This window comes from Lissotriton helveticus, chromosome 10 (assembly GCF_964261635.1).
Source record: "Lissotriton helveticus chromosome 10, aLisHel1.1, whole genome shotgun sequence".
NCBI lineage: Eukaryota > Metazoa > Chordata > Amphibia > Caudata > Salamandridae > Lissotriton > Lissotriton helveticus.
This window is the reverse complement of record NC_136071.1, coordinates 36,611,291-36,638,393: the sequence shown is the minus strand read 5'-3', so window position 1 is coordinate 36,638,393 and position 27,103 is coordinate 36,611,291. Positions and strand designations below refer to the sequence as shown.

Sequence of the window (27,103 nt, the reverse complement as noted above, 5' to 3'; positions counted from 1 at the left end):
ATGCAACCTTTAACTGGGTTTGGCCTTCTTAGGCCTTGTCGGTGAGTTCTGTGGCACAGTGAGCCCAGGACCCACCTGTGGGCAGACCCGACACTCTCTAAGGGCATCCAAAGCAACAGCACAACAAAGTGATGAAGGAAAGCTTTAAATAATCTCAGCCATAGCCAAGAAAATGATCATCTATGAACAGCTTTACTGTACTGACCTATATAGTTTAAGGTGCCTTTTAATCTATGTAATGAATGTGTAAATAGTAACACTACTGGGGGACTAGTGCAAGTGAATGCACCTCCTTTTTTCTAGCACTGGTCTGAGTTTTAACTTGCCTAATCTTTTTGGTTATAACACATGATGTTTTTCACGTAGAGCAATATGTTAGCGATATGTGATGCTAGTCGCTTCCTCCAGAGTGTTTCCTATTGAATGAATTCATGGTAATTGGCAATAAAAAGGAGATAGATGAAAACCTAGCTCTAACACAGTGAGAGATGAGATAATGCATTTAGATGAGATTCAGGCAATTGTTCTGTGCTGCAAGAGACTTGCCATGCCAGAGCCAGGAAGTGAGCAACTGCCCCCATGCTGTGCAGAAAGTCAGAAGTATAGGACCATTCAAGCTAGTGACTGGCTTTTTCGACATCTAGAATAATGGAAACAACCAGGGTAAGGGAGTTCATTTGTCGTGATAATGAGAATAGTGTCCCATGGTTATTGTATATCATGGCTGTATATCAGGAATGTCCTAACTTAAGTCCAAAGGGATGGATGCAGCCCAGATTTTCAATACACCAATTACTTTAAATGCATTCCTTTTAGAATAATTATAAGGACATTTTTCTTGGCTTGCTGTCCTTAAAATCGGACCTGTATCTGACGCTTTTAGTCTTACAACACCACTGCCCTATACATCCAAAAAGTCTCTCCAGATTTATGGAACGCTGCTAAGAGTATACGTTATCTCTGCCAGTGTGTTGTGTACCTTTCAGTTACATTATAAAAAGTTCCCCTAGAATAATCCTCCCTTATGTCTTGTCTCTTTTCCAGATGTATTTAAAAATGCTCAAAACCTTGGGACGTTCTCTGCGGTGATTGTGACGTACGCCGCCAGCGCGCTCCTGCACGTGAGTATTGAACGTGGTGCCAGTCGTTTCCTTGCGCTGCGTGAGCACTTGAAGTGATTAATGAACCCATCAAAATGCCCAGTTACTTATGTGGTCCTGTAGCCTGTTTCTAAGAGCTCCTAAGTGTTGACAGAAATGGAAACTCAGACACAGGGGGAAGAGATCACATGCTCATGGTTGCTCAGTGTTGGACAGAGGTAGAAGAAGGACTAGCATCCAGGTCTCCAAGATTCAAAGTCACATACGTATCCATTAGACTACACCTAAGAATCCATGCATGTGTAAAATAGAAGATTGGGTGTAGGCGGCATAACCCATGCATGCCCTGTTTGCTTTCGAACCCCACCCTGCCCTGCTAGTGGGTATCTTCTTTTAATAAAGCCCCAGTTAATCTGGCTTTGAGAAGCTGTTGATCAGGCCTCACATGGGGCTGCATTAGTGACTGTTAAAGCGTTTGGGGAGAAAGGTGCTGGGGAAGGGGGCATTGAGCGGCATGATGCAGAGCGCTGGGCTAAAAACATTCAGCAGACAAGAGGTGATGGGAGGATGCTAGCAATAAGTTGAATCACTGGCAATCGCTCGGGTAGTACTCCAACCCATCGTTCTTTTGCTCACCATGCCACCTCAGTTTGGACAGTATCATAAGGGGTATTGATCACGATGGACCATTGAGATCAGCTGGGGGCATTGAGCACGAGGACAGTTACTGCACAGATTGGGGGCCTTGGGTACCACTCACTTGATATGGCTGGAAAACCTTTCAAGGGAGTGCGATGCTAGCTGTTGGGGTGTTGAGCTCTCGGACTGCGTAACCGGATATCTGAGTACCTTTAATCGAGAACTGAGACCGGGTGTGGGATACTCTATGAAGTGGGTGAATGGCCTTGGTGACTGAAACCTTTTGTGGAGCTTGTTGCCCAGGAATGGGGCATTGAGTGCATGGTGGGATCTGTGACAGATTTCAGGGGGACCATATCCACGGATAGTGGGCATCAAACTCAGTAGAACTGATGTGACCTTGAGAGCTTTTAGTAAGTATGGTGCCCAGGATCAAGCACAGTGGGTGCATGGCCGTAAAAGCTCTTGGAGTGTGGTTCTGTTGGCAAGGTGCATTTAACCCTTTAACCGCGGCGGAAATTCTGCCGCGGTGCGGGTGATTTATGGCCTGGGCGTGGTTCGGACGGCTCCCGGCCGTCCTCTGCACACGCCCACCGTGACTTCAGACGGGCAAGGGGTTAATGTGATGGGTGTATGGTTTGACGTGAGCACCTTGGTGACTGGGACAGGAGGGCAATGTGAGGTATGTGGTTTGATGATGCTGTGAAACTTCAGTTATCACAGTACTGGGGGAGGGAGCGCAGTGGATGTAGAGCTACTGTGTGGGTTCAGGAGTAGCTGGGAAAGGTTGTGTGTGATACTCGCTGTGGGTAACAGAGTGCTTTTGGTGCCTCGTGTGACTCTAAACTTGTTTGGGTACCCACTACAAGCAGTGGGCTATTACTCACCTCACATATTATCCCCTGTTTTTGCTTTAGGGACTCAGCTTCCACCTGGCAGCTGTCCTGCTCTCTCTGGGGTTCATCACCTATGTGGAACATGGTAAGAGCTCTCCTGTTTTTTTCCCCCAAACAAGTTGTGTTGATTCAGTGAAACCTTCAAACACACTTTGCCTGAACCCTGCAAGCGTCACATCACAACCCAGATGATTTAACGTGGTTTCATTGAGCGTCTTCGCCATGCACCAGGTGAACTTCTCTGCCTCACTAGTGTCTGCTGCAGCTGGTTTCCCATTACAAAGAAACCAAATGGTGTCATTGCCTTCACCTATGCGTTTCTGTCTTTGAGAAACCTTTACACCTAAATTCCCTGTATCAGTGTGGTAACACGCCCACAGGTTAACCCTTACAGTGCACTGCAAAGTTATACCACTGGCATGGATATCACTGTGTCCACGACCGCATTCAACCGTACAATCAACACACCCCATCGTAGAACAGCAGGTCCAAGTCGAACTCCTAACTCCAAATCAACACAGTCCCGATAAGCCAGCGATGGATATTTGAGCTCCCCTCCACCAACCAATACCTCCAGTCATTTCACACATAAACATGTCTGCCTAGCTACTGCTACCATACATCCCAGTTTGCATTTAAGCAATGTTGCTACACCTCCAGCCAGTTACATTAAAAACCTATAACACATATAATTATCAACAACAAATATTGTCCATGTCTGTTGCTCATTGATTTACCTTTGGGTTTTTCAGTTCTCCGCAGGAGGCTTGCGGTTATCTTCAATGCCTGTATCCTGTCCAGACGCTGCTCTCCGGGCTGCACCCATCGTCACAAGACGGTAAGCATCTGCTGCCGTGGGGCTCCTTGGAGCCTGCAGGACGTGGGAGAGTGGAAGGCTCTGGTCCTGCTGCCTGGGGTGGAGAATGGTGGAAGGAGATGGATGTGTCCCGGCATCTCTCAGCCTGGAGGAGATGGTCCTGAGAGCCTGCCAGGACTTGGGAGAGTGGAAGGGCCTCATCCTGCTGCCTGGGGTGGAGAATGGTGGAAGTAGGTGGTGTGTCCTGACATCCCTCACTTTGGAGGATGGAGCACTGGACGTGTTTGTGTTTGTGAGGGAGCCATGGACTGTGGGAAAGGGAGCCCCACGAGCCTGATGGAGAGTGCGACAAAGAATTGGAGTCTGGTTGAGAGCATGGAGGAAGATTTGGAGTGAATACAGAAGTTTAATAGTGTGGCAGGTGATTGTGGGCTTCTCTAGAGCTTCTGCCAAGGGAAGCATGAGTTTGGGTTTGGTTTTGTTTTTTACTGTTGTCGCCACTTCTCTTTCTTGTTTTTGCCAGGATCTCTGGGTCCGAGGAGTAAATCTCTTTTTTGGAGCTCTGTCCATTTTCCATCTGACGTACCTCGGCTCGCTCTTTGATGTTGACACCGATGATTCCACAGAGGAGCAGGTAAGAGGCTGGTTTACGTGTGTGAGGGTCAGGAGGAAGAGCTCACCCCCTACTTTTGCCCAATCCCTCTTGAGCCACCTACTTCCACCATGCTCCTGAAACAGATGCTCAGAAATAAGAGGCCAAGGATAAAGGCGCAACATTTGCCTTTAGAGGCTCGGCTGCCATTAGCAGTCTGAGTACAATTTATAGTCAGTGAACGGAGCACAGTTTCTAGTTCATTCCCCCTGCTCGGCATGAAGAACTGAAATGTAGGGGGTGAGCCATGTGGCCGAGCCATGGAGTCGCCTCATTCAGTCCTTCATCAGTACCCTTCAAATTGCCACTTGGAAACCCTTTAGAAATAAGGCGAGATATGAGACACTTGGGCATTCCGCACCCAAGGCATATCACGCGTGCACACCCTCCCCCCAGCGTCCCACCCCGAGCTCATTGCGGTGAGCAAGTTCAAACTTAAAATACGTTATTTTGATCAAAACTTCTCTATTTCCCAATCCTGGAACTAATGCACAAAAATTAACGTTCCGTACATTTGAACATTGTTCTATATTTTGTAAAGTTGACCTATTGGTTTTCACTAAATTGAAAAATAGATCAAATGTAAATGGAAGGATTTTTTTAATTGGTTTTATTCAATCATTACATTTTTACACCTTTTATCCCCATTCACTGAGATCCCACTGGAGTCCTTCGTTGTACTTGTTTAATACAGTTTCGCAGTGACAGTTTTGTTACAAACTTTTTGTGCACTTATTTGGTTATATTCCCTATTAGTTTCTCTGGTTGATGATGGCGTAAGTTAAACTTCCTCTGCGTAGTCTTTTGCTGTACCTCAGATAGTGTATCCTCCTGCTGCTCTAATTCCGTCAACACTGCTTCACATATCATTCCTCCATTCGCCTCTCCTCTTTCGAACCGCAACCTTCTCCTCACTCCGCGTTCCACTGTTACCCATTTAGCTAGTCTTCCTCCAACTTCCTAGTGTTGTTGCTTTGATTGGTGTGCATGTCTTCTTTTGGCTAATGGTAGCCCTGGCTTAGCACCTTCTGACAATGCCTGGTTGCCTTTGCCACGTGGGAAGTGTCGTTAGCCATAGGCGGATATCACACTGCAAAGCAAAGCTTGTTGGAGTACGTACGTTCTGTGTCACCTCTATCCAAAAGCTCTGTACTCTACTGTGTACGTATGTGCCTGTGTTTATCATGTATTTGTGGAAGGTATAGGTCTGTCCCGGGTTGATTTTGTGCATGAGTTGATGTGTCATGCATATCCTGTGCATACACTTATAATGATCATCTTTTATCAGATGTTTCTGGTTACCTTTTGTCAGTTTGTGAATATCTTTTGTCAGTTCTCTGCTCCTGTTTTTTCTCTAGGTCCTGTTCCATGCTTCTTTCATTCGGGCAGCCTTTTTATTCTCTGTGAGTAAGCACGCCCTGTATGAATTGGTGATGAATTTGCCTCCATCTCACAATTCTAATATATTCTTGTTTATCTAGTACTGAATGTCTTGGTTCCTTGGGGGAGTTTACCCATCCCTTCTGAATAGGCTTTTCTACACTCCCATATGTGAGGAAGTTGGCATTGCAAATTGTACATCTAGTACAGAAGTTTGCAAATTCCTTCAATCGCCCCTTAATGTTTCTAACAAGACCCTCACTTTACCTCCATCCCAGTATAGTCCCCTGATTAGCGTGTCTAGTCTATCCAAGCAAGAGTCTGGAATTTTTGTTGGCATACCTGTGGCATGTAGTGGAAGGAACTATACTTTTACTTAAGACTGTTTGTCCCATCAGGTACATTGGGTATTTTAACTAATTCTCTATGCTTTTTAAAATGTATTTATTCATTTATTTTAGCATTGCTTCTACATTCTACTTGCAAATGTATCAAGAGCCGCGCAGATCAATCTACCCAGATATTTAAATGGCCTTGTTTGTACTGCCAACAGGGATCCAGCAAGGCGATCAAGCTCCCCGGGGAGGGTATAATGTAGACTTGGGTTTAGTCTAAAGCCACATAATGATCCCACTTCTTGGAACATAGTTTCTGTCTCACACCAGGGTCCTTTATTGCTAGTAATATGGCATATAATGATGTAAAATGCATTTTCTTTCTACTAGTGTTCTATTTCTCTTGCTCTAAAAATTACTATTTGTGCTTGTAGTTCAATTACCATTGCAAAACAAGTTGCGATGAAGGACACCCTTAATCTCGTTCCGCAGTGAATTTTCCAACTGCCCGATAATAGTTTACCAGTTTTTCCTTTCACCTCTTCATATAGCAATGATACCATCACAAGAACGGTTTGCCTAATCCATATCCCCTAATGCTTTCAACATGAGTTGTAAGTCTACTTACTGTATTGAAGGTCTTGTGCACTCCAAAGCTGGCCAGTGCACAGACCCCTGGTCGTTTCTCTGTGTTGTTATGGAATAGAAGTGCTTTCCTTTACTGCTATGATTGGGTTTTCACCATTTTATCTACTCACTAACAAAGCAAGTCCTACCATCTTGCCGCCGTCATACTCTTGTTCAGCGTTCCTTATAGTCGTGTTTGCCTAGTCTTTCTCTAGTTGCCCCAAGTTCCTCCAATTTCTCGAGTCTTGTTTCCTCTAAATTGTCACCTAGTGGCAGTTTTGATATTTCGAGAATTTCTTTCTCTAGCTTGGTACTTTTCGGTTGCTAATGTTTTCCTGGCCCTTTAGTAGTTACTCATTGATTTCCCTCTTTTCGTGACTTTAAAAGCCTCCTGTAGTGTTCTTCAAATTTCAGTGGACCTTTAAAAATCTATTATGGCTTCCCTTATCTCTCCCCTGAATGGCCAGTCTATGAGGCTGTGGGCTGCAGTCTCCACCGCCCTACCTCCATTTGACTGGCAGTGAAGCATGATCAGATAGTGTGCAATCCAAATATTCTCCCCCTGGGAATTCCCCTATTTGTTCAGTGCATGTCATTGAAAAGTCAGTCCTCTGGTATGTGCCATGCAGTGATGAATAAAAAGAGTACCTTCTTACATCACCTTCTTGCATCCGCTAAGCAGGATCCGCCTGCCCATGGTCCCCATTATCGACGTGGAAAGGCGGCCTATGGTCTATCAGTAGTTCTCAATCGTTTATCCAATAGGCAATTACTGTCCCCCATCCACAGTAGCTTATGGTGTGCCTACTGTATTAATAAGTTAGAGATTTCTTCGAGAATGTTACTAGTATCTATAGTAAGTGCGTTGGCATCTTTGTGTATTTTTTCAAACCCTGGGCGTAGTTCGCGTAGTAGCGCTACGCGTAGCTACGCAAAGTGCACTTCGCGAGCTACGCAAACTCCACTGTTCGCAATGAATGCACAGTGCCCGACGCTTTTACGCACTGTGCCATCATTGAAAACGGCATCTTGCACAGTGCGAGCTGTCGTTTTCTGCCGCTCGAGTAGAATTTTACTCGAGCGGCAGCTTTCTCAACGCGGACTGGTATTTTCTCATCGCGAGCGGTCGCGAGCATACGTGACCACTCGCAATGAGAAACCTGACCTCCCCGTGTTGAGAATCTCGCCGGGAGGTTTATTTTCCACGCTTGCGATCGCCAACTTGATGTTGCTGATCGCGAATGAGGATAAAGTCTCGCCGGGTGTCATATTGCTCTCTCGCGGTCGTCAACTTGCTTTTATAAATATGTCTTGTAGCATCGTCTGGTCTTCGGTTGTCCTTTTGGTAGAAGGTTGGGTAAGGGGTTAGGTGGGGCCAGACTCCTCTACTCTCATAAATATCTATTGTGGTATTGTCTGGTCTTCTATTGTACTGTGGTAGGACTTGGAGTAAAGGGTTTGTTGTTGATATAAATCTCTGCTCTTGACATGCATTGTGCTATTGTCTGGTCTTCTATTGCTCTTCACAAAGTGGTAGAGAAGGAGTAAGGAATTAGTTGGAGCCACCGTGCTCTTCTAGTGCACGCCTTCTTTGTAGCTGATGGGAATAAACAATGCGTATTTTACAAATGTGGTACAGAGTCTCCTCACTCTCCTCTGTACCACTGGCACTCTCACCATGCTTCTAAAGGCCTACTAAATCCACCAATGCTCTCGGTGAATCCTGAATGCCTCAGATGTGGGTGAAAAGAGCCCTATACTCTTCCAGTTCATCTCAAGACACTTGACTGTTTTTAGAATGGCGGCAAAGTCGCCCCATCCCTCAGGTATTCAAATCTTTCTGAACATGAATTCTGAAACGTTTGTAGAAAGGAAATTAATGATGCTTGGTGTGTTTGGTCAGTTTCTTGCCCACAGGGGAGTAATAGCCTGACCCTATAACCGGGGCCAATGGAATTAGCAATTCTGCACCCATGGCGTTTTTTTGTATAATTATGGATTTGCCACATTTGTCGCATAATCCATCGTCTGCTGCATTATTTACAGATTGTAACCAAAATAATTGTTTCTTACTCAAAAGGATCAAAAGTTGCCATGTTTTTTGCAGCGAAGTGGCAGGCCCTTTGCGGTGCAGCGACAGGCCACCTTTCCTTTGTTGATTGCTGGATTTAGGTGTTAAACTGATACTAATGAGACCTCTGCCCACACAGAGTTACCGTTGTAAAAACGACAAACTAATGAAGTAATTCTGCAACATAACACTGCATTCGTCTTTTTTCCGCATAATCTTGTTAGCTGTATCACATTATTTGTTATTCCCCTGCTGCATAATTCCAGTGGCCCTACCTATAAGAGGTAAACTGTATAAAGGAAAGGTTAGAATTTCTCCCGAATACTCCCCACAGACGAGCTGAGCCTCAGTGTTGAAAAGCGGAAGCTCTGAAAGGCAGGTTTCAAGTAGTGGTATTCCGAGGGCTGTACTCCAGGCCATTTCAAGTCACCTGGGCTAAAACAATAGGTTTTTTGGTGGGGGGGGGGGGTATTCTACTTTAAAACATTTATCACTTGTGCACCCTAGTGTTAAAGAACCAAAATGACATTTGTGTGAAAGCTGGCACTTACATGTTTGTCTCTTTCTATTGCAGGGATATGGGATGTCCCACACGGTTTACATGTGGTCTGAGCTGAGCTGGGCTAGCCACTGGGTGACCTTTGGCTGTTGGGTCTTTTACCGCCTGATTGGTTGATCCGGAGGGATCCAGCCAAGGATGTCTTATTCCAAGGAGAGGGACTCGGCCGCTGTGGAGATCTGGATCTGTGCTCTGCCGCACCATCCATTCTGCTCCTTCCCCCTTCCGCAACCCTGTCCCCTCTGAACCTACATTACAGACTCGGTGTAAAAGGGCAGCCCATCTACCGACTGAACCTTTTGTATGCTTTTCAATAATGTGCCAACCTTGGTCACTGTCTGTCAGCATGGATCTGGGCTGCTGCTGAAGATTTCATGCCCATGCCAACACGTGAACTTGAGTGCCATCCTTTCTGACACTTGTAAAAAAACAAAACATTGAGCTGAAGTATTACTGGCTTTTATTCCAAGCGGATATGACTGAGGTTCTTGGGATCCAAGTAGCGGTACAGTATATGTGGATCTGGAGGCAGAGAGATCCAGCACCTGAGGATTATTAACATGTGGACCATTGCGGTAAACAGGAACTGCATGGTGGCCTGTGTTGTTTCTATTCCTTCGAGACGTACTGCGCTGTACGCTGTTACTGCGTGGATTTCCACACGAGACACTTGCCACAAGTCAAACCGACCCCCTGTCCCACTACTGTTGGTCTGAACTGTAAATACTATTTGAGGTATTTGTTCTTAACATACCACGTGTACTGTCCTGTGTGACCTATAGCAAGCACGCCATTCCCACTGTGTCATCTCTCCGGGCCCCACAGAAATTCCCCTGTTGCTTGGGTGCACAAGGGGACTTGTACATATTTTTCAGACATGCCTTCCTCTTTTCTGTCCACTCCAAAGCACAGTGAGTACCAGAGACATTAAAGTCAGTTTTATAACAATTTTTTGGCCATTTTGTTTTTTTAGCCACATGAAGGCATGGAAGACTGTGAGTGGTGTATATTTTCTAAAGTAATCTGCTGAGATCGAGCAGTGGCGCACACTTCATTGCTTGACTTCAGTATAGTCTTATATTTGTGTTTATTGTGACAGAAGTGAAATTGTGTTGAGCCAAAACCTGAGTGATATTGCATAGAGTGTTGTGGCGGAAGCTACTTATTTGCCATGGCAACTGCAGCCGTGGCGATACTGCCATTTTGCTGACTTGTTTAGCAGAGCATATCTGCTGCCACACTGCACACCTGTATGAAGGGTGGAGGCGAAGTGACCATATATCTGGCGTATATAAATAGAGAGGTACATGAAGCCTCATGCTGAAAGATGAAGAGCAGGTCTAAACTGAGATTAACTGGCAGAGCATTGTGTGGTCCTTAGTGTTGGAATGGCAGGTGGCGCAGTAGGACTGTGCTGCGTTGGAGCAATAGAAGTGCAAGGGTAGCCATACTAGAATAACAGATGGTGCGTCATTTTTGCCTATATAACATTTGTTATGTCTTCTTTGATGGTAGGGAGAAAATTTGTTTGAACTTGAATGCATGGTTTTGGTGGGAGATGATAATACATCCTCAAATGTCCTCAATCTGCTGAGTGTAGTGTCTTAGGAGTTTTTATGACGCAACCCTTTTGGTTCGTCCCGGACTCCATACAGCTGTGATGTAGGTGTTTGAGCGGAATGCAATGAAAGCTTGGTTTAGAATGTTGAGTTTACAGTTACACACAGAAGTATAAAGACATGTAATATTAAGGTCCGTGTGTGGCGTAGTCATTGGCGGGTACCCAGGCTGGGGTGGACTGAGCCGTAAGAGTCGGTGGAGGTGGCCTCTAACAACAAAAGACAAATCTTTATTGCATACACATTTATTGAAAATATAGGGATAAAATTCTTGCTCCATCTTCAGTCCACAGTTGTTGCACCCACAAATAAGCATTATAGCGTTCTTGCTCGGGAGCGTCAGCACTTTGTCAGCCCCATCCACTCATCACACAAGTGCACGACGTGAGCTAGTATTGGCTGATGGCCTTGATCAGCAGGAAAGGCCTGACCGGTGGTGGTGGGCGGTGCCACGAGACGAAGGGCTTGCTGGTGGTGTGGTTTTCTGCAGGCTCCCGCTGCATTTCTGACATGCGGCGACAGGATCCCAGGAGGGTCTCCAGAGCCATCTTGACAAAGGCTTGGAAGTTACTGCTTCTCTCCCTTCGGCTGTCCTGTGGGGTCACAGATTGAAAAAGGGACAGATGAGAAGAGTAAGAACAAGAGCCCCAGGGATCACTTGAATGACATGTGCATTAAATAATTGTCTTGCCCCACCCCCTCTGCACATTTAAGATTATAGTGTATGTTGGGCAGGGCTTGGTGCAGTAATGGTTGTTGTGTCTTAGAAGATGGTAAGAACTGTGCCTTGTGTCTGGAAGGGTGCCAAGGAATCTCTATTGCTTGCGTCAAAAAAGTTGCTAAGGAACACAGGTTTATTTATTTTAGAGGTTGTTAAGGAAACACACTTTCCTATGTCTTGGAGGATGTTCAGGTGTTGGTGTTTCCTTTGCCTTGTAGTATGCAGCAAATTGATTTGAAGGGTGCTTAGGAATTACTGCCCTGGAGTGTGCAGCTGTTAGTTTTGGAGGGTTTTGAGTTTAGGAGAGTGCTCATGATTGAGGACTTTTGTGTTAGATTGTGGTTCGGAATTGTTTGCATGTCATAGCTTTGCATTAAGTTTCCGGAATTACCTTTCATTTTTTGTAGAAGGTGTTTAGGAATCACTTTTGCTAAACAGCAGTGCGGAATAATGGTTTCTTTTGCTTTGTAAGGTATCCCTCATAAAGTTGTTAGGACTCACTATTACTACTTATATCTGGAATGGTGCTAAAGTATGATGCTTTCTAATGCTTTGAAGGGTGCTAGTGGTGGCGGTTTATTTTGGCGAGTCTAAACAAATCCTTGTGTTTATATAAACTGCTGGTTTAGATACACATTCTCTACATACTCCTGTCATCAAGCATGCATGGACGTCTGCAAGTTATTTTATCTTTGAAGAAGTATTTTGTTTCCAGCTATCTCATGTCTCCTTCCTTAGCCCACAACCCACCAGGATACAGACTCCACATCAGATTGTTGTTTTCCACCATCGGATTCAGTTGTTTGAGCTTGAAATCTAAGACCGCTGACAACCTCTCAGTTCTTTCAGTCTGAGTTGTCATTTATCCTGATCCACGAAGAATCATTGATGGGAGATTCATTCACCAACTTGCTTCAGCTCCCAAATACATTGGAGCTATTCCTTTCCAACCCACTGGTCCTTTTCTTGAACTTCCTCCATGACTACACAAACCATCCCTCTTATAGCGACCTGTTCCCGCCTTTCATTCAGACTCAGACCAGGGGAGTCACTACAACCACTCCGATTCATATGGGTCTACTCCGCGCGCTGGGGAGGAGGATGGCCCTCGGGGACATCACAATGTTGAGAAATGTGGAGCTGCAGAAGGACTCTAACCTCCCGCTCTATCCAGTACAGGCCTCAGCCCCAGGTGTCACTTTGGAACACAAAGTTGGTATACAAGGGGTAGCTTTCCAACATAAAAAAAATTCATGTGGTTGAAGAAGATGACTTTTTAGTGGAGATACTTTAAAAAACTGAAAGGTCGGTCCATTACTTACCCATGCAAAGAAGCATAACCAAGTGTGCCACCGAAAATATTAAGGAGCCGTTCAAGGTACATGTAGTCACTATGAGGGTAAATAAAATAATAGAAGCCTACCCAAGATAACCCTCTGCATATTAGGGGGCATGTCTCAGTGGACTCTGGTTTCTCAGATGGGTAGAAAGAGAGCTTGTGCCCAGGCAACTGGGGATGCCCCTCTTCTGAACAAGGCGAGCAAAATGATAGATGCTGCAGGCAAGTGGTTCGCCACTAGGGTGGCCACCAGGGGAATAATCTCAAATTTCATGTGTTTCTTTTGCAAGTTCCACTGGTGTAAAATTGCACAGCTGGTAAAACATCTGGCGAAGGCGTATTGAAAAAGGTAGAGTCAGAGGTAAAGGTGACTCCAGCAGGGAAGCCTCCACCACCGCACAGTGACATGCCCTCCATACATCCTCATCACACAACACCTGCGGCTGGTGAATAAGATTGTTTCTTCCACAGTGGGAGCAAATAACATTGTACACGTGGGTCTTCTTGGTAGTTCAGCAGGATTATTATCTAGACTGCAACACCACACCACAAAACATACCGCTTTTTCAGCACCCATGACTCTGGATTCTCTATGACTGTCGCTTCTCAGCCAGAGTGCCATTGTCCCAATACCCCCTCACCAGTGGGGACATGGAATGTACCCCTGTACTTCATCATGCTCAAAAAAGAAGGTACCCTACAGCCTTTCCTTGACCTCTGACAGCTAATTCAGCCACTACAATCTGTTGGAACAGTTCAAAATGGCCCCCCTGCAGGACATCATCAAGGTGCTCTGTATTGGAGACTACATGGTGACAGTTCACCTCAAGGACACCTACTGCCACATCCCCCATACATCTGGCTCATTTCTGCTACTTGGGCTTTGTGGTTTAGTGGACAACATTGCCAGTTCAAAGTTCTACCATTTGTGATCACAACAGCCCCTGGGGAGTTCACCAAATGTTTAGCGGTTGTTTACAGCACATCTAAAAAGAAATACCATACACATCTTACCATATCCTGGCAACTGGTTCATAAAGAGCAGCATCTGGCAATAATGGCCAGTACACACTCAGGAAGCAGAGTCTCTGTTGCACAGAATAGGGTTCATAGTCCATGCAACCGATACGCATCCGCGTCTACAGCCATAGTAGATCCAACGTTTTCTAAGAGCTGTGTTAAACTTCATCATAGGGGAAAGCATACCCAAAGCAACAGAGGGCGATGACATTCGAAAGACTGCTACCTCTTTTTGAGAAACAATCTCCCCTTAAAGGGAGGACAGTGCTGGGGATGATGGCTTCATGTATAGAGATCATGCTTTAAGCAAGATTGCACGTGTCCACTAACGAGTGTCTACCGAGGCAGTGGTCACAAGTGGAGCGTCATGGGGAAGATCTAGTGTTGCTGGGGCCAAGAGTTGAACACAATCCAATGGTGGAACAACAAGAATTTGTAGCTAGGCAGGCAGTTTCTACACTGTCAGCCGCAGGTAACCATTACCCCAGATGTCGCACATCTCAACCACATGACTGTTCAGAGTACCTGGATGTGAAAATAACAGGAAGGTCACATCAGTTACTCGGAGCTGACAGCATTTCATTTGGTGCTGTGAGCGTCTTATACTATCTTTGAGAGTAAGGCAGCCATAGTAAATGTACTGCTTCCAGAATCATAGCGGGGTACTCACTTACCTAAGGCGTCCTTCACCTGGAGGAGCGTCTATTGGTGTGGGCAACAATTTTTGTGGACCCGCTAAACAGGGCAAATCAACAAGTGCTCGATCGGAAGATGAAACCTGAGTATTTTAAATATATTTTAAGAAATGGGCTCATACCCACAGTCTATGAGCAATGCACTATTGTTGAATTGGTCAGGTATACACTTTTCCTGCTCGGCCTCGGATTCCATAAGTGCTGAGAAAAATCAGGCAAAACACCCATGACGTTCATTCTAGTAGAGCCGGCGTAGGCGAAGCAGCCGTGATACTTGATCCCTTTGGAAATGTCAATCCACCCGCATGAGAAATCGCCAATGAGAACAGACCTCTTGACAGAACATTAGGGTTCGCTCAGACATCCAAATCTCAAGGAAATTAACATAGAAATCTTGCACCTGTGGTCCTAGAGGTGGTTATTTACGACTCCCTCCGAAGTGCATAAAATTCTGTGTGAAGCACTTATCCCTCCTAAATCCACATCGGCCCCTCTGTGGGACCTTACGGTGGTACTTTGAAGACTTATGGGACCTCCGTTAGAGCCACGACACTCCTGTGTAATCCACTTCCTGTTGTGGAAAGTAGCTATTCCAGTGGACTCACTTTGCTGAAGAGAGTTAGTGGTTTGCATGTGCCTATAGTGAAGTAACCCTTCATACGAGTTCACAAAGTCTGAGCCACCCTCAGAGCAAATGCAAGGTTTCTATCCAAGGTAATTTACCCATACCATGTGAATCTGAGTTGCCTATCTTATTCCCACATCCTGAAATATTGGTAGAAAAGACATCAAACACATTAGATTTCAAAAGGGCTCTGGTGTATTGCATTGATTGGACAAAATCCATCCGCTAGCAACTGTTTCGAAAGGTGGCTTTGCGAGATGGATAGTAAAACACACACTGCACGCTATTTCCAAAGCACATTTCACTTGAATGAAGGGAGCAACGCTGACCTTTTTAGGGAACATTCCAATGGCCGATATATGCAAGGCTGCTACATGGTAAACACATTTACTGAGCTCTACTGTGTGGATATTCAAGCCTATCAGGAGGCTTTGGTTGAGGACATTGTCTTAAGAGCTTTATTTCATACATACACATCACAGACTTCACATCTTATGTGCACTAGCCACTGCTTATCGAGGGACACTACTTTACAGTCTGTGCATGAAATGTGTATCTACAGCAGCAGTTACTCTGTATGTATCTGTAGCTTCTAGAGCTGTAGATTCATATGTGCCCTCCCCGGAAGCAAAGGTGACTCAAGATGCTGCTTATTAGTTAATCACAATGCACAGTACACATTTCTGTGTTGCTATGCTATGGTCCAATTACCTTACTCCCAATCTGGTAATAACCTGAGGTGCAGTCTTTGTCCTGGTGCACTGCAGACTAAGGAAGGAGATGTAAGATTTCTTGCGACCAAAGATTTATTTGAAGAAAAACAACTTTTAAACATCCACACCCAACACTAGATGCAAGAAAATGCAGAGCATGTGACTCTGCAGAGAAGAAACTTTTCCTGCTTCTGTTCTGGAATCATTGAGTTTTACACCTTTTGAGGGTGCTCAGAAATCACTGCAGAATCTGCTGGTTTAAATATGTCTTTGATGATGGTAAGAAATTGTGTTTTTTAGGTTGTGTATGGTGCAAAGTGCTTGCTGATTAAAGGTGTTCAGAGTGTGGCCAAATAAGTTGCCTATTTCTTGGAGGCTGCTAAGGGGCTGCGTTTACTATGAATGCTGCTTAAAGATTATTATCTGTAGTTGTTCTGTTTACAGGAGAGGCTAACATCTGCGACAGAAGAAGGGTGCTGGTGGGAGCGCAGAAAATAGGAAATGGTTTAAGAAAAGCTGACGGACAATGAGTGCTGGGGCATCTAAGATTAATTTTGACTAGGAGCAAAATGCTGAACTTGGATTTGAGAAAACTAAAGGAGCAAAAGAATATAGGAGAATTGGGGGCTTATGAAGATCAGTGCACGGGAGAGTCAAAACCATAGGGTTATCTCATCCACAGACTTTTAAGTTTCCAAAAGCAGGAGGAAAGCAGTACTGGGGTAGGAAGTGCAGGTTTGTTAGTGGAAGTGTGTTATGCTGCAGAGGTCTTCAAAATATTTGGGTGGTATGCAGGGAGTGGGAAGATGCTAAAGGGCAGTTCAGAGAGCTGGAGGAAGTGTTGGTGCAATGCTGAGAGCACTGGTATGTTGGGGTGCATTATAAATAGCACACAAATGTCTGGTACAGTGAGGGGAGATGTTTGGGGGCAGGCTGCAAGCCAGGGAATTTTGGGATACAGTGAAGGATGTAAAATTAAAACAATTCTGTAGGAAGCATTGGTGTGTTCATTGGCAGGGTTTATTCCAGTCCTTTAGACAAAATCGTCAGAAGGACAAAGAGAGAGTAGACAGGCCAGAGGAAAGCTACTGAAATAGGAAATGGAGATGCAAGGCATTAAATATGTGTAATCTAGAATAGTACAAGGAATTTAGGATAGAGAGAGGGAGAAAAATACAAGAACACCTTGTGATTTACATATCCAAAGGTTTATGGCTGCCCGGAAAAGGCAGTGCAGAGCGCCGGGGATCTTGGGAGTGCAGTGTGAAGAGCTAGTGAGTATTGGTGCGATGTCCGGATAGGAGGTGGATGATGTGGTCCAAATATGCAGTTTGACAAGCAAGGGAATAGGGAGGTGCAAAGGGAAATGGATAATGCAATACGTCACTACAGGGATGTGCGTTTTTGCTGTAGGAATCGCTAGTGAGTTATCACCTGCAGTATTGTGTCCTTGTGTGGAGAGCAGATCTCCCGAAGGAAATAAAAACTTTACATTCCAGAGAGAGCTAGCAAGGTGGTACTGTGCCTACACCGGAACTTTTCTCAAAGAGGATGCAAAGATTAAAATGTGTGTTGTCTAGAAAAGAAACTGGTAACATGGACACTTAAATACCTCATGGTATAAATGCTGTAAAGAAATTGTGCATGTTCAAGTGTATGTGCAGCCATGGAACAAGATGTCCATGGTAATTCTTTCAAACCGCCTGAAAGCGAGTGCAGTGATGTAAAATGAGATTTAATTGAGCAAGAGCAAAGTCTGCATTATACCATGTTGCAGCAGGCAGAGACATGGCAGATTATACCTGGTGATCCTGATCTGTTGCCGTTCGGAGTTCCTTTGGGAGTGATGGTCAGATATCTAGAAGGAGCTTGGGCCCACAATTATTCCATTCTAAAAATCCTAGTGTTTGCTCCAAAAACTTCACAAGTATCCTGTTTAGGGTACCAAGAGCTGCTCTTGTCTAATAATTTGCAAGGCTGCTTTGCTTATTTTCCCAAGACTACTGTTTTCATCGCCCCACATGGTCCTCTCCGAGGTAAGTGTGCTCATCGTCCATTTGGAACTTATCTCTGAGACTTCATGCTCATTCCCCAGTAGGACCCAGCCCCCAGACCAGTGTATTTCGTAAATCTGGCTGCAAGTTGTCTACCGCACTTGAAATGCCTGCAGAACGACTCCCGTGAAAAGTAGGAGTATCGTATCATTGCAGGCTGTGATAGGGTAGGGAACACCTACATATTTTAAGGGATGAAGGAAAAACGAAAATAAAAAAAATGGTCACACAATATTTACTCATCTGAATTCTTAGTAAGTTCTTTGTGTTGGGGTATAGGATTGTTATAGATTTCCAGGGTTATATATGGAATCCATGATGAATCCCATAAAAGTGGGAAAAATCAGACACAGATTTCAAACTTTTGGATCATGGGCTTTGTGGATCCGCCCCATCTCAGTTATTGCTAAGATCCCACCCTTTGCCGCAGAATGACAAAAAACACAAAACAAATCTCGCACTAAACAACCGAGTGCTCCTGCCCATAACCTGTGCGGTCCTTTGATGTATACACAGTGGGGTGAAAACCAGGGTGTCTCCATAGAGTGAAGTTTTACTCCTGTGTGTGTTGCATCATCCCTTCCTGCAGCGGCTTCTACTTCCACATGGACATGAGGCGATCACCCGAAAAGCCTTGCGTCCTTGATAAAGTGATGCCCTGGTCCTCTCCTACCCAGCCCGCAACCCCTTGACACGCAGTACTTACCTCCCTGCTTCTTATCATCTGCCTTTTTAACCTCCTCCGCCTTCTTGGGCTGATCTTTGGGATTCGGCTGCACGAGGGTGAGAGGAAGAAAGAGAGTTCAAAGTTAGTACGGGTGCATGTGCCACAATCTTGACTCCCAAGACCTGAGGTACCATGACCACCAAAAGCTCTGTGCACCACGGTTCTGCTGTCTAACTCGCCCAGTGCCCCATCATCGACATTATCAACCTAGCACCTTAGATTTACAAGAACAAGGTTGCAACGGTAGTCTCAACAGGCTGCATTTCTGTTGCCATTAGCGGTTTAACACCTAGAAGTGATGGTAGTCACAAGGTGCAAACCAATGAGGTCTCCTCATTGCATAAAGGTGTCCAGAATACTGGACCCCAAAAGGAATTCAAAAGGAATTCAGAATCAACTTGAAACTATGTGTTGGTTGCATACTTGCCTACACCATGCAGGAAAATCAAAGTTAGAAATAAACCAAATTCCTGAAACGTCCATGGTCATAATCATAAGGATTCATTTATAATATATTGTTTTTTATGTGCTCTTGTTCTCCATCAATAATAATAGCATCATAACATAACACATGTATTTGTAAAGCGCACTTATCAACCATGGGTCTCAAGGTGCCGAATAACAGATGTTTATTGCGCCATCCCATACACCCATTCTACCATCCTCTTCGAAACCAAATTACAATATTATTTAGTATATAGTGATGCACCTGATGCTGCATAGAGGGCGGTCACATTAGATAAACCTAAATAAAGCCTGAATGCCGTGCGGCCTTGCCACTCCATTGTGATCCCTAAAACAGGCACAGAAGTAGAGCCACCCACTGCTATTACAAAGCGTTGTGATGTAATTCTATGCACCTCTACTAGGTACCTTTTAGACTGGACTTACCTTGGGGGAAGATTTCTTGTCTGACTTGTTACCTGCAATTGAGAGAAAACAGCGAATTGAGTTGGTGTGAGGCTTAGGTCAACCATTGAAGGAGATTCATGCGGACACAAATAACGTTTACTGCCATGATTTGGGCCTTTATATAGTCTGGAAAATCATGTCCACCAAAGTTTCACACGCCATGTGTCGGTGTCATGCTCCATGCACATGACGTCCCAGTAGGCCTTCGTAGTTGCTTCTCCAATTGGACCTCTTCTCTTCACCCTCAAGATCCACAACTGACTCCTCTATCTATATCACCACTGAATGGATCATATTTTAGCCACATGCAGTGGCGTAGCAAGGTCGGGTGGTACACAGTGCGGAAAATTTCTTGTCACCCCCTGCTTGACAAAAAGTCAAAAATATGTATTTAAAACACATATTTTTGCCATTTTGTCACCCCCCCCCCTCAGTGATGACACCCGGGGCGGCCAACACCCACCGCACCCCCCTTCCTAGGCTACTGGCATCATGTTCTTCCTAAAATATTTGGGGTAGGGTGTGGTACAAGAATTTTGTAAGCCTATCGGTCATCAACGCGCACGTGGAGCCATTCAGCCGAGTTTGGTATTGTCTGGATGGGAGCGCTGAAACACACCTGTGACGTAAACGTTACTTCTACACATTAAGTCAAGCACTTGCTACAAAGGCTCCAACAGAGCGAAAAGCACACCCCACATCTGTCTTTTCTTCGCTGGTTTTCTATGAGTCTCAAAGCCCTGACTTGGAAGTGCCTTTGATATGCCTGGTGCTCTCACTTACGCTCTCCTGACCAGACGTGCAAAAATCAGAAAAATTTACATTAGGTGAAAAATAAAAAAAGAGGAGTACATTTAGGTCAAATTAATAAGAATGAAAACTACAAATGCAGAAAACCATTTGAAAGAGTTTAGTATGCTCTTTAGGGTACAACAAACAATACCATGATTACTACAAGTTAATAGAAGAGCCAGCTATGGCTGGGGTGAAAATGTTTCACATACTTTGTACAATTACTCAATCCTTAACATATAGATAATTGCGTTTTCAATCTTATTCTTCCATAGCGCTGCTTCTAAACCAAGGTTCAGAAATTATTAGGAAAATGTAACTGTTTGAAATGTTACTACAATTTCCAATTTAACATTTTTCTGAATGATATACTCTTTAAAACCTGTTTAAACTTGTTTTTAATGGTTTATTAAATCCTGAACAGTGCCTATGCTTGGGGGAACTGGCGGCTTCATACTTTTTGTCTTAGATTAGAGCATGTTATTTTAGGGGCAGGTAGGGAGAGAGTAGCACTTGGAGTTTTTGGCATTATGTTTCTTGGTTATTTTGTGTGATTTGGTGGTTTTAAGTGGGGCATTGCCTCAATTTTCTTATTTGAAAATGAATTATCGTTTTGCTATTATGAAGGTGCTTTATCACTAGGGGATCTGAGTTGCTGCTTAGTGTGGGCAGCGTATGTAGGGACAATGTGGAAAGGATTGCCCCCCACAACCTTTTTGAAAGGATTGGAGTTTGTTGGTGCTGTACTTTGTGTATCTCTGCAAAAACTTCTCACCAAAGACTTTGATTTTTTTGTTAATTCATTTTCTTTTCCTGGTGGACCAAAAGTTCCTGGCATGGTGCCCATATGACAACCTGCTCCTGGTTTTATCATTCTGCCAGATCTGGTATGCTTTCTGTGTCGGAGACCAATGTCAAGAGTCTCTAGATCATTTTAGCATTGCTTACCAACAGTGCTGGAATCTATTGAGTGACAGAGGTATACTGAAAGTGACACTCCTTTAAAGTTTGGTGACTGCTGCGCCCATGACCAGGCCATAAACCTACTAAAGTGACTGTAATAGTGAGGTTTAGGCCTTTGTACTTGCACCACAATGGGAAGCGCTTTGTTGTAAATCCCTGTAGAAGGTCAAGAATGGATCCCCTGATTGCAGGTAGTGTGTCCAAGAGTGCTTGGGTCCAACAGGAGCGCCCCTCACCCCCGGATTAATGGGGCCTCAAAGTTCAAGGGAGCTCCTTCTTAGTGCATGCTGCCCCCTTGCACCTCTTCTCTGATTCCGGTTCCCTTGTAGAAATCATTGTAAAGGCAAGCACCACAGGGAGGTTCCTTTGGTGCCTACCTCACTGGGACCATGTCAGTTCTTGGAGGTTAGTCTGAAGCCAACAAGAGCAACACCTGAACAGTGGGGGTCTCCAAGGGTAGGACCACAAGCCTGCACACTTCACTCAATGAGGTGGGCCCCCTGCTCATCCCCTACATCATGTGTGTTTCTTGGTTAGCAAGAGAAAATCCCAGCAAAAGGATCTGCATTTGTCATAGGTTGTTCTGGCGAACGACGAGTGACAGGTCCTCTGCGGCTGGTTGATGTGGTGCCCCTGAAAGGAAAAGCCACTTTGAGATGATTGCCCCCATCGTCCATAAAAGTTTGGTGCCAACTTTAGTCAGAATGCAACTTTGAATGACTGGATATACGCTGAATGGTTTGGCTTATTTTGTGTTCATCTTATATCTGAAGTTCTGCACATCTGTGTAGAGGAAAGCTGGGACCAGAGGCAGAATTCTTGGACAGGAATACAACTCTGCTGCTGTTGACTTAAGGAAGAGAAAGGAGACAAAGCGTCCTGTGTGGAGAGAACCTGTCTCGTATTAGGACAGGACCTAAATGTGCTAATCTGGAGCAGAGCAGTGAGGAGCTTGGGAACCATATCTGCCGAGACGGGGGCCAGATGAACTGCCCAACCCACCAGATTGTGCCACCAAAGAGCTTGAGGTCCATGTTCTCTGCTGCTGCTACACCAGCAGCTCTCCAGGAACAGCCGAAGAAGAGTGCAAGACCGTTGTGGCCAAACACTCCACTGCATCTGTGCCTTTCTCAATGTAGAAGAAAAGCGTGAGGCCTCTGTCGCTTTGCTGGACACTTGATCTGCAATTTTTCTGATCCAGGAAAAGAAGAGCAACAGGTCTGTGTGCCTGTGCCCTCTGCTACATCTTCGACTTCCCAAGCTATGCTGAAAAAATATAGAAACCCTTGTGCCTGGCACTACATCTGCAAATTTGGCAAAACCCCACAAGAAGCCTGTGTGACCTCTGTGTTTGTTCCACCGCTGTATCTGTGAGTTTCCAGTAAGCAGCTGAGATGGCATGCAAGGCCTGTGTGCTTTGTCTACCACCTTCCTCTATGGCTCACTAAACTGTGGCAATGAATGAAAAAAGCACGTGCCTTGTGTGCCCCAAGACCACTGCCTTACAAATGTTTCTGGTGTGGTCCTGACTATGACTGCCCAACTGTCTACATAAGCAAGGCCGACTACAGCCCCATCGTCACGTTTCTGAATACCTTAGAGAAGAGAGATGTGTGGGCTCCGTGTGTACCCATCTAACTGCCAACTGCTGTTTTCTTTCGAATGGCAAAAACAACAGTTGATGGACACAAGGTCCACAGCACGTGAAGTTAGTTCTTGCGACACATGTATTGTGCGAGTAACGGAGTCTTTTGTAATGAAATAACACGAGTAAGGAAACAAGACTGACAATCAATAGTTAAAGCTTTTGGTTTTATATGTGATTGTGGTCCTCCTTCAAGAGGAGAGCCAAAGAGAAAACCAGCCGTTACGTGTTTCGTCAGACGGGTAGTTACCCTTGACTCTTCAGGGCTGAAAAGGTCTCAAAGGAGCAGTATAGGTGAGCCGGTGATAATTCCACCCCGGTCCTGATCGGGGTATAAAGTTGCGAAAAGGCTGAGTAAGCCAAAATCGTAACGAGTATTCAAATGCGGTTAAAAAGTCAAGGAATGACAGGCAGGTTCTGCCGTCAATAATTTCAAGTGGAAAATGCTGAAATGCAGCGTGGAGTTGTGAGTGCTGTGCTGTAGCCTGAATTGCCAAGCCAGGTTTTCTTTGGACTGGAAACAAGCATCCCATGACCGGTTTCGAGGTTTCACCCCTCTTCAGCCAGGATAGCTTGATTCCAGTGGCATGGAGAGCACGGGACCCACGTCTAGGCATACCCGTCCCACTCGGGGTGACAAAGGCAAAAACAACAGTTGATGGACAGAATGCAGAACAATGTCATACATTCACCCCAGTACAGAGATCTCGGCCTAAACCCACCGTGTTTTTGCTCACCATGCCATGCCAGTTTGTACCCAGCCATATGCACATCAGTCTTGACCCTGTGCCTCATGGGAACAGTCCAGCCCGAACTGCCAAGCCAGGTCCTCCATGGACTGGAAACAAGCATCCTAGGACCTGTTTCGGGGTTTCACTCCTCTTCAGCCAGGATAGCTTGATTCCAGTGGCATGGAGAGCACGGGAGCAAGGGCACAAGTTCTAGTTACTTGAAATAATTGTAAGTGGGTTTCAGTGGTTTTGTTATTTTAAAACATTGTTTTAACTGACATTTTCACCAAACTATAATGTCCATTTAACCTTTGTTTTGTGTGTCTGTCTGTCTCACATAAGACAGTGAAAGGGCTACTGGTGTCCTAAAAATCACTGCATGCCTTTCCAAGGGCCTCTCCTAAAAATCACTGCATGCCCGTCCAAGGGCCAGAGGAAGTATGACCACTTCACACCCATCAGGATAGAACTCCAAGTGCTCCCCTCGCCGATCTGCACCATTCTCAAAACCAGGAACAGCCTCTACAAAGCAGTCATTCAGCCTATCCAGCTGCAAAGCTCACCATCTCCAGTGGCTTTTTGACACTACTGCAATCAGAACACCATCAGACTGGAGATAAATAAGTTTAAAAATGATAAAACAAGGTAACAGACTTCCATCTCTGTGCTCAGGATATGGAATGACATTTCCTTATACAACAGAACCACCAGAGCCTTGATCCATTTAAGGAGCGAGACGAAGACTCACTCCTTTAAAGAGCGCTCATCGCTAAACGATAACAGCCCACCGCCTCTCTCACAACCTCTTCACTCGTTGACTGTATCTTTGCATTTGACCTTGTACAGTGCTGTCCTGACTTTTGGCTAGATTCACGGTTTACAAATATCACATCCAAAATCGACATGAGATCAATGTGAGTTTGAAATCAAAATGATAACTTCTTTGACTATCAAATCCCAATGTTTGTGCTTCGCATATGTTACTCCGTTAAAGATATGTTTTTACACTGTACCGCTGGTTAGGGTAGTGGTAATAAGTACCCTCAAAAACATTCCTCAAATACCAAGTTTCTCACTTGTCTTTTTCCTGTTCACAAGACATAACTGAGCTCAAAAGTAAATAGCTGCAGGTCAAATTCCAAAAGAATTTAAAACATCAACTTATTTATAGGGTTTAAAATGCAATGGATTTTCAGAGTCTCAAAGTTGAAATCCAAAATCTTGTCACTTATTGCCAAATATCTTACATGACAACAACATTGGCAACTCTTGATGATAACACCAGTTTCGAGCTATAGGCTCCTCAGGCACTCGTGTAACTTTCTGCTGTTTTTTCGCTCGTTTTCTCACTTGTTGCGTATTCACGCAACTAAGTAAAGTGGAATATGCTTACTGTTTTCTTTGTAGATTGGCCCCTGAAGAAGGGACTTTCAGGTCCCGAAATGCATCGGGCCCATACAAAATTCATCGTAAAGAATTGATGACCTGTATATACGCAAATGTTTTGAAGATATATGTTCAAGCAACCTAATTTTGTTCTATGACCTTAAAATGAGACTATTGCATATTTTTTTGATTACATTAATTATGTGTAAAGATTAACATTTACAAGTACATTTGCCTTCATGTGATTCATTTTCGAGACAGTGTCTTTAAATTGTATTCAATGACCTAAAGGGTCACCTTGTGACCACTTGTGGACAGTGCGCAGTGTTGCGACCGGCTTGGTAGCAATTCACACTTTTGGCTATTGACCCTTGTCAGGCAGCGAGGGCCACACTGCTGAACCTTTGTGTTAAGATTGCTTATTTGATACAAATTTTTGATTACTTTTTGAGTACTATAGGTGTGCGCTTCCAACCCCCCTTTTTCTTAACAACATTTTAGAAGCAGTAAGTGGGAGATTTAAAAAAAATATTGAGTGAATGTATGTTCCCGATTGACTTCTATTAAAGCAGGAGCAATCAGTCGGGAGACAGCCAAAATAAAGTCATTAAAAAAATCGGGAGTTCTCCGCCTGAATCAGGTCTTTTGACATGTATGCAAAATGTGAGTTTGGCCTTCAACTTTGAAACTATGGGGCATATTATCAAGGACCGGTGTTAAAATTATCGCCGTTGGCGATAATGGGCTTGATAATACGCCCTTCTTAATTCCCATAGAAGCCCATGTTAACATCAGAACATGGGCTTCTATGGGAATTAACAAGGGCGTATTATCAAGCCCATTATCGCCGTTTTATCGGCAGTTTCCTGACGATAAAACGGCGATAATTTTAACACCGGTCCTTGATAATATGCCCCATTGTTTGAAAACCTGTTGCATTCGAAACGCTATAAATACATTGTTTTTTTTAATGCTTTTTGAAATTGGCCAGCAACGATTGTCTTTTGAGCTCAGATACCTGTGGTCAAAGGGGGAAAGACAAGTGAGAAACTTGGCATTTGAAGACTAAATGACTAGTTATTGTGAGTGCTGCCTTCATAAAACAATTTCTGCATGGTTTAGTTTGCATGTGGACATGTGTTCTTTGTTCACACTAGTCACTAGTGTATTACAAAAGGGTTTGCCTTTTCTTCCACTAGTGACTAGTGGAAGAAAAGGCAAACAATTTTGTAATACAATCTCATCCCCTCCCGCCCAAGCTTAACTTGTTCCTAGGGAGAGTAGCATGAGACGCCTACGTGTGATGTCACCGGAAGCGAACCAACGTAAAAACGCCTGCGTGTGACGTTATCGGAAGCGAACCACCCAAACGCCTGAATGAAGGATTTTAGGCCCTCACAGGACACCGTCCGTGACGCGTGTCTGTAACATGGCCGCCATGTGCTGCTCTTTACCCCGTCCCGCGCTCCCCAGGCCCACGGCGGCCTCCCTACCTTTCGCTCCTGGCATCTTGGCTCTCTGGGAGGGCGTCAGGGGCGGAGGGAAGCGGCTGCACGGCTGTGGGAGGCGGCGGGCCGAGGCGCATTTATGTGCCCGGCCTTGAGCACACCACTCCGAGCAGGGGCTGTTCTGGAAACCCGGCCCTGAAAGCGGGGCCTGCTCGCAATGGAGAGGGCACCGTCAGCGCTTGCTGGGCCCCTGGGCATGTGCTGACCACCGGCCAAACGGCACCGCTGATACAATTCATCTGCCAACTCAGAGAGCTTGCGGCTCTGCGAAGAAAAGTCTTTCAGCACAGTCAACACAGCACTGTGTTATTTATGAGTGTTGGGTTTTTTGAATGACAGTAGAACCTGTTATTTGCAACTCTTATGAGTGACAGTAGTGAAGTATGAAGCGCTCCATAAAATATGCAATCTCATTAAGGCTGCAGAAATGGCATATATATATAAATAAATACTGGATAATCTCATATCTGATATATATATATATAGATAGATAGATAACCAGGAAAAAGTAGCTTTTGTGATACTGACGGAAACATGTTTTTGTATCTGGATTCAAGGAGTCTCAAACCCAATTAAA

The 27,103-nt window shown here is 44.8% G+C and overlaps 1 protein-coding gene and 1 long non-coding RNA gene across 4 annotated transcripts in view; one reads left to right on the top strand and one right to left on the bottom strand.

Moving 5' to 3' along the window:
* Positions 1–10,024, top strand: part of PORCN (porcupine O-acyltransferase) — a 74,422-nt gene extending 64,398 nt beyond the window's left edge. For 2 of the 3 annotated variants that reach the window (XM_078664683.1, XM_078664685.1), the window contains 5 exons: positions 1,045–1,121; positions 2,657–2,720; positions 3,388–3,473; positions 3,976–4,086; positions 9,092–9,292. In XM_078664683.1, the coding sequence (XP_078520809.1) occupies positions 1,045–1,121; positions 2,657–2,720; positions 3,388–3,473; positions 3,976–4,086; positions 9,092–9,193 (440 nt within the window). In that variant the 3' untranslated portion in view covers positions 9,194–9,292. Of the gene's footprint in view, positions 1–1,044; positions 1,122–2,656; positions 2,721–3,387; positions 3,474–3,975; positions 4,087–9,091 lie in introns of all 3 variants that reach the window. The other variant, XM_078664684.1, reaches the window with a different exon arrangement.
* Positions 10,025–11,046: 1,022 nt separating this feature from the next.
* LOC144785014 (uncharacterized) lies at positions 11,047–26,607 on the bottom strand. The gene is made up of 4 exons (XR_013601739.1): positions 26,512–26,607; positions 19,481–19,512; positions 18,569–18,635; positions 11,047–11,288 (listed from the first exon to the last, which is right to left on the bottom strand). It is a non-coding gene; the product is annotated as an uncharacterized LOC144785014 (long non-coding RNA).
* Between the last annotated feature and the right edge of the window lie 496 nt (positions 26,608–27,103).